Here is a 7,771-nt window from a genome sequence, read left to right as displayed (position 1 = left end):
ATGTACAAAGGGCCATGTATGCTACAAGACTTGACTGCCTTATTATTGAACTTCAGAATAAATAAAATTGGGATACTTGCGGATGTTGAAAAGGCTTTTCTACAAGTTGGGTTACAGGCTGAAGCTAGAGACGTGACTCGGTTTCTATGGATAAAAGATATCACGAAACCGATTTCAGATGACAATCTTATTCACTTGAGATTCTGTCGTGTACCATTCGGCATTATTTCTAGCCCCTTTCTACTCACAGCTACTATACGTTACCACTTGTCTAAGAAGAATGGTGGTATTTTGGAACGTATTGCAGATAAATGCTATGTGGACAATTTAGTTACGAGCGCCAATAACATACATGAAGCCCGCGAATTGTATGCTGAAGCTAAGACCGCATTCCAAGAATTGTCAATGAATATTCGAGATTGGACTTCCAATGATAAATCCCTAATGAAGGAAATACCTGAGCAATATAGGGCCAAAGAATTAGACCAAGTCAAGGTATTAGGTTTACTTTGGAATGTAGAAGACGATACACTTCAGTTGAAACTCAAGGAGGACATATTTAATGAGACAAGGATATTGAAAGCTAACAAGAGAGAAGTTTTAAGAACTTTAGCCTCCGTTTACGACCCTTGTGGCTTCGTGTCTCCTTTGACAATGCCGGCTAAGCTTTTACTTCAAGAACTATGGCGAAAAAAGTACAGATGGGAAACCAAACTACCTGAAGATCTTCTATCTCAGTGGAAAGACACAGTGTCAAATTTAAGCGACATTAAACATATTAAATTACCAAGACATCTAGGCCATGATAAGGAAAAGGAAAACGCTAAGTTTGAGCTACACTGTTTCACTGACGCAAGCCAAAACTCTTATGCAGCTGTTGCGTATCTACGATCTGAAGATACAAGTGGCGTCCAAGTGACACTGCTAATGTCAAAAGCTCGTGTAGCTCCACTGAAAGATAAAGAAAACTTAAAGATACCAAGGTTAGAGTTGCTTGGTTATTTGATTGGTAACAGACTGCTCACCTACCTAGTTAAGTCCATAGCACTCCCTAATGTTAAACAATTTCTTTGGACTGATAGTCTGGTCGTTCTCAGTTGGATAGAATCTAAAAAGTTATTGCCTCCATTTGTTACAAGAAGAGTGGAAGAAATAAAACAGAACATGGAAGTACATCGGTGCTACATCAACACTGAGCATAATCCTGCAGATATTGCAACTAGGCCAGAAACATGGATCGAGAAAAAACATTTATGGTTCCATGGACCAGCATTTCTTGCCGCAGACAAAAGAACGTGGCCGAGAAATATGCACCTGGAAGACCACGTCGTGTCTGTTTCAGCAGCGGCGGAGGGTCTGGACGAGGTACAGACACTAATTCTCGACGATAGACCTAGTGAAGAAACTGAGAGGACACAGCCAGTGGTACAGATGAACTCTCAACTACAGGAAATCATAGATTTGCAATCCAGTCACTTTCCTGAAGAATTCAAGGGCAAAGAAACACATCTGACTCGAAACCTAGGATTGTTTAAAGATGTAGACGGTATTCTTCGTTGTAAAGGTCGTTTGATGCACGCGGACTTATCATACGAAACTCAGCATCCGATCTTACTACCGAAGGATTGTGAATTCACGACAAAGATAATAAAAGATGCTCATGAAAGCCACTACCATGTAGGCGTACCACATACACTGAGTGTAATACGTCACCGATATTGGATACCTCAAGGTCGAGTACAGGTTCGAAAGGTTATTCAAAAATGTCCACAGTGTATTAAGCACGGCGGAGGCCCATACCAGCTGCCTAAAACCCCGGCTCTGCCAGTTGAAAGAGTAAAGTATTCAAGTCCATTTACATATACAGGCGTAGACTACTTTGGCCCAATGCATGTTGAAACAAGTAATGGCAAAGAAAAGAGGTGGATCTGCTTATTTACATGTCTGGTGGTACGAGCCATTCATCTGGAGGTAGTACAAGATATGAGAGCGGAGGAATTCCTACTGGCACTTAGGCGATTTGTGGCTTCCAGAGGAGCCCCTTCACATATAATGTCTGACAACGCGATGCAGTTTAAATTGATGTCTGAAGTCTTGTCAAGTAACTACTGTACACAAAATAAGATCTTTTGGAAATTTATACCACAATTAGCACCCTGGCATGGTGGCGTGTACGAGCGACTTGTATCGGTGGTGAAACACTGTTTGAAGAGGACATTGGAGAAGCACCTGTTAAGCGACAACCAGCTGTTGACGGTCCTGAAGGAAGTGGAAGCCGTAGTCAACACAAGACCTCTTACTTATGTGGGAGCAGACGTGGACTATGTTTTGAAACCGGCAGACTTTTTATCGATGGGTAAATGTTTAGAGTTAGATCTGCCTATTGACCAGTTGACTCCTGCAACCATTACAAAGGAAACCCTCGTTGAAGGATGGAGAAGGGGCCAGAAAGTGATGAAAGAGTTTAAGAACATGTTTATTGGGCAATACCTTCTCAACCTTAGAGAAAAGTATCAGCACTCGCCCAAACAACCCAGAGTAATGTCACACATCAAACCTTGTGTAGGCGATATAGTGCAAATTAAAGGTGAACAGAAAAACCGGAATCAATGGAAAGTTGGAAGGATATCAGAGTTGATCAAAGGATCGGACGGAGAAGTTAGAGTGGCAAGAGTCAGAGTGGAAAATACTGATTTCATTCGCTCTATTGGTCATCTCTACCCACTCGAAGCCGAAGTTGTGAGTGAATATAATGGTGCACCTAATAGTGTAAACCTACCTGAAGTACCTGAAGTTCCTACGGCAGTGGAGCTTGACCAAATACCTGCCTACCCTCTTCAAGATCAAGTAGCCATTGATGTAGAGCAACTTGGAGGAGTTATTGAAGAAATAACTGGATCACATCAGGATCAAATGAATGACGTAGGAGATGAGCTTGTGAATACATCCCCAGTAGATGCTCCTGGTGCAGAACTTTCCAATCAGGACAATAACGATGGTAGACCTGAGTCTTCAGCCGAGGATGGACCTGAGTCTCCAGCGGAGGATGGGAGAGTAAGGCGCAACGCAGCTGTACGAGCGAGGGAGAAGATTGCTGAGTGGACTCGGCAGCTGTTCGCCTTGCTGTAAGCCAAGCCGCCGCCGGGAGTGTCGCGTACGATCGCGATTGACAGCTACTGGTGAGTGCCTATATTCTTTCTGAACGGAATGTTAAAAATGGCAACACAGAGGGAGGAATGGGGGGAATGATACTGTTTAAAAGGAAAGGAACGTTAGAGAGAAAAAAGGACTGAGATTAGTTTTAGAGTAGCAAAAAGGGTGAGAGGAGGTGTAGTTAGTGCGAAGCAGATGGTGAAGTGTTTTCTAATCTGGTGAGTGTTTGTACTAATAAAGAGATATGGTAATATTGAGATATAGATGAAAAGATTATTGTATCTTGCTGGAGGTCTGGGTTGATCTAAGGGGAAGGTGGAGGATCAACATGGGGCCTCAGGGCCCCAATCTTCTGCGCGTCGCTCTTGGCAACAGGTGTGCCCGTCTGATGAGAGGATCCAACCACCATGTGGCTCTCGGGTTTACTTGTGGTGTCGGTCGAGGCACGCAGAAGGTTTAACGATAATTGTAGTATGCATTAGCGCAATTATAAATCCCTATATCTCTATGTTATCATATTATTAAGCATGAGACTTTGTCGCATATGAGAATTGACATTACATTGAACCAAGGCTATCCGACATCATGACAAAACATGTAGGATATAAAACGTGGCGACAAAATTGGTGAAGGTGCTGGTTAAAGTAACACAGAGTAATAAGATGTTGTCTTTGAGTAATTAGTGTAGGTAGGGATGGCGACAGGCAAGTGACGGGCAGCGTCCCCCACTTGCTGCTGTCCAGAGACGAATTCTGGGTCAGCCGTTGCTAGATAGAGAGAGGGCACATGTTGAGTTATTGTGCTGCTGGCGGAGAGAAAGACCAACTCTGGTAGCCGCCAGTAAATCGACAGGCGCGTAGCAGTCGAATGGCATGCTGTGACAAGGCACGTGACGGGTAGCGTCCTCCACGCGCTGCTGCCATCGGGATAGTTAGGAGTCCCCTCGCCAGCAGTTACAGTATACCAGAGTGAGTCCATTCCGTCAGCCGTCGAGGTATAAGACAGGCGTGTGCTAGCTTGCGAGCTTCACGCGTTGCTAACCAGAGATGTTGGTTTCCTCTGATTAGCGGTCCTTCGACGTTCTCTGCTGATAGGTAACAAGGAGAAAAGACAGGATTTGTACTGGCTAACATGCCCTAATCTAGTCGGTATAATATGAGTTTGGGGCACGTGATGGGGTGCGAACCTCATGTTGCCGCTGCCGAGGTCGCACTCTCAGCATGCACTTGGATTTAACAGTAACAATACCTTGGCATAATGGAAAGAATTACTTGGTATAAAATACAAAGGTTTCAGTTCAATAAAGTTACATTTTCAAGTTGTACTGACGTTGCTTATTAACAAATGTGAAAGTAATGTTATAATTGGTTTTAAACCTTCGCATGAAATGTATATTAAGGCCTTAGATTTATTAAAATATATGTAAGTATCAAACATATATTTTAATTAACAGTAGTGTCAGCTTTATTGAAAAATAGAGGAACATTGTTGCGTTTTATTTATTAGCACATGCCCGTAAAAAAATAAAAAAAAAATAAAAGAAATTTGTTGCAGTCTGTTCTTGTTGTTTAAAATATATATGAGAATACGAAACGCTATTTCGAGTATCATATCTGTGCCCTTATTGGTTGTTTATACTTAATGTAATTTTGTGATTGGTCGATTTTTCGTCGTCCGACAAATAAGTGTACATTAAAAACAAAACACCGCGTGGTTTCGTGATTTCCGGTAAAGAAAGAAAAACAACTTGTTTGTTTCGTAAAAGTTTTAAGTTAGCAGTGAAAATTTTCGTGTGCTGTGAAAAGTTTGGTAGCTATATGAAAACGCGTGTTACGGAAGTTATATTATACAAATTTGGAAATACTGAGCGTAGCGTCCTTGGATAGTGGACAGGGAGTTGTTTAAAACCGAGATATTCAAATATTCGTAGAAAATTTTCTGGTACGAATATGTGGTAAAAGCAGCCATTTTTTATGTTGAATTTTATATGGTGTTTCTATGTACATCTAAATGATACTGTGTTTATTACAGTCGGCACCTCGAAAATACCACTACTTTCGGACGATTAAATTTGAAGATTTAATTAGTGTGTAATTGGAATTACGCTAGTTCAAGTTCTAAGAATTTAAAGTTTGCCTAAGAGAAGTACTCGTTGCAAATCGCTAAAAAACTTGGAGGCAAGTATTTATCAAGTAACATTGTAAACATTCTCTTGGTTAGATATTGCATACTGTATTTACTTAATAGTTGGTTTACATAATGTTAAATTAAATTTGTTTAATAAAAATTACAGTTAGCGTCACATAGAGGAAAGCAAAATGGAACAGGCTCTTCGTATACGGCTTGAGCTTAGCAAAAATCAGCTGAATGCAACCTTTCTTAAGGCTTTGGAGGTGTTGAGACAGGTTGAACATGGAGGAGCTGATTTATCAGAAGTCAAGAGGATCAAATATGAGTTGAGTGTAGTCACATCAAAGTTCAAGGAAGAAGTCCTCCGCTACATTGATATGATTGCTGAAGTATCAACGGACATAATTAAGGAATATACAGAACTGGAATTCAAAGCTGAAAAGGCCATTATGGACCTTTCACAAGAACAATGCGAGCAGCCGAGGCAGAGTAACTGTGCAAAACTGCCCAAACTACAACTGCCTGTATTTGAAGGAGATATTCTTAAGTGGCATGATTTTTGGGACCAGTTCGAAGCAAGTGTGCATATGGCAACCACCAACAACGCATTGAAGATGGCCTACCTTGTTGCGTCACTGAGAGGTTCAGCTCTAGAAGCTATCGAGGGTTTGGGAACAACCAACCAAAACTACGGCATTGCAGTAGAAACTTTAAAAAACCGGTACGGCAACAAGCAGTTCCTAGTCGATGCCCACTACAATGCGCTACATCAGTTGGAGTGTGCTAAGGAGACACCTAGTGAATGTAGGCGAGTCCTCAACAGCATTGAGAAAAATATGAGAGTGCTGCAGTCACTGGGCAAGGACATAAATGGCAATGGGTTCCGGACTATATTGCTGAACAAGTTTCCAGAGAAAGTAATGTTTCAGTTGAATATTGCTATTAAAAGGGATAGTACAGTCTTAGCAATACGAGAGCAGCTTGATAACATAATCACTGCAATGGAATTATCTCAAGCAAAGTCAGATGTGGTGTCAGAAAACAGACCAACATGCTCAACGGATGCCCTACACATACGGACACAAACGCGCAATAAAGGAAGGAACTGGCATAACAATAAAGTAAAAACTGGAACATCACAGGAACATGCCAGCTGTCGTGACAAAATACAATTGAAGCGAAATATTACAACTGGCGCAGATAGCAATGTGAAAAGAACACGTAGGTCCTGCATATTCTGTGATGGTGGACATTATAATGACCAGTGTAATACCTTTAAAAGTATGGAAGAGAGAATCAAGAAGATAGGGAATAGGTGCTTCAAATGCTTTCAAGAAGGACACAGAAGTAAGCAGTGTCAAAAAAGGATAATATGCTATCACTGCACAGGACCCCATAACCGCGCCCTATGTCGTAAGAAGATATCAGGTATGAATACTGGTCTTACTAAAATACCAAATGTTACATGTCACAGTCATAACTGTAGATCCTTCTTACAGACGGCAACGGCAAGGGTCCTGAGTAACAATAAGAAACATCCTTGCAGAATTCTCATGGATAGTGGTAGCCAGAGAAGCTACATAACTACACGCCTAGCAAACCTGCTATCCATAACACCTTCTGGAGAAGACCTGCTAATGATTTACACCTTTGGATCAGAAAACCCTTTGGAAATGCTCAGCCCTTCAATCGAGATCACAATAGAAACCAATAAAAGCATACAAAAACAGATACAGGTCAATATTGTACCCAACATTACAGAGAGGATACCGGTACCACAGATAACTTCCTTAGACTCAGTCGATGTTATGGCTGATGATGGCTCATGTGGTCAAGGAATTGACATTCTTATCGGTAATGATTATTACTTCTCATTTATCACAGGGAAAAGGATTAAGTTGGATGAAGAGTTATATTTGGCTGATACTGAATTTGGCTGGATTTTATCAGGCTGTGTGGATACTGGCAAAGATGAAAATACCCTCGCAGTAGTGACATACCACCAATCTGATCCAGGTTATTCATATTTTACCGACCCTGACCTGCCTCTACAAAATATGGACATCAAATTCTTGTGGACTTTAGAGAATATTGGCATAACCGACTCTGCAAAAACAACACGAGAAGAGGAAGCCGTTCATCATTTTAATGATACAGTTCAATACCATGAAGGGAGGTACTATGTAAAATGGCCATGGACGCAGCATACTTCAAACTTACCAACAAATTATGGCTTAGCTTATGGTAGACTAAAAGGTTTATTACAACGTTCAGATTTTGCTACATTACAAGAATATGACGAGATATTGAGGGAACAATGTGACTCCGGAATTATCGAAGTAATAGACCCACAAATGAATGCAGAAAATGAAAAAGGACCTCCGATTCATTATTTACCGCATCATTTAATAAAACAAGCCGGTAAGCGAGGACGCGTGGTATACGATGCATCTGCGAAGTTAAAGAACCAGCGAAGTTTGAATGAATG

The 7,771-nt window shown here is 41.2% G+C and overlaps 2 protein-coding genes across 2 annotated transcripts in view; both read left to right on the top strand.

The window, feature by feature from the left end:
- Window positions 1-117: 117 nt before the first annotated feature.
- The window catches only part of LOC113233491, a gene marked incomplete at its 5' end in the record, with an annotated part of 8,855 nt that continues 1,201 nt past the window's right edge, over window positions 118-7,771 (top strand). The window contains one exon of the mRNA XM_026468617.1: window positions 118-2,618. Coding sequence (XP_026324402.1) covers window positions 118-2,618 — 2,501 coding nt within the window. The remainder of the gene's footprint in view (window positions 2,619-7,771) is intronic.
- On the top strand, window positions 5,638-6,905 carry LOC113233486. The gene is made up of 2 exons (XM_026468613.1): window positions 5,638-6,711; window positions 6,783-6,905. The coding sequence occupies exons 1-2, from the start codon at window positions 5,661-5,663 to the stop codon at window positions 6,806-6,808; spliced, it is 1,077 nt and encodes a 358-aa protein (XP_026324398.1). The 5' UTR covers window positions 5,638-5,660; the 3' UTR covers window positions 6,809-6,905.

Source organism: Hyposmocoma kahamanoa, unplaced genomic scaffold, assembly GCF_003589595.1.
Source record: "Hyposmocoma kahamanoa isolate Upper Pololo Valley unplaced genomic scaffold, ASM358959v1 78295, whole genome shotgun sequence".
Classification (NCBI taxonomy): Eukaryota; Metazoa; Arthropoda; class Insecta; order Lepidoptera; family Cosmopterigidae; genus Hyposmocoma; species Hyposmocoma kahamanoa.
Note: the sequence above shows the minus strand (reverse complement) of the source record. Positions and strands in the feature narration are given on the sequence as shown.

Excerpts from the sequence above, each read along its gene's own strand:
- LOC113233486 (XM_026468613.1), top strand. The coding sequence starts at position 5,661 with ATGATTGCTGAAGTATCAACGGACATAATTAAGGAATATACAGAACTG. Across the intron at positions 6,712-6,782 it reads ATGTCGTAAGAAGATATCAG|ACGGCAACGGCAAGGGTCCT; the intron begins GTATGAATACTG and ends TCCTTCTTACAG.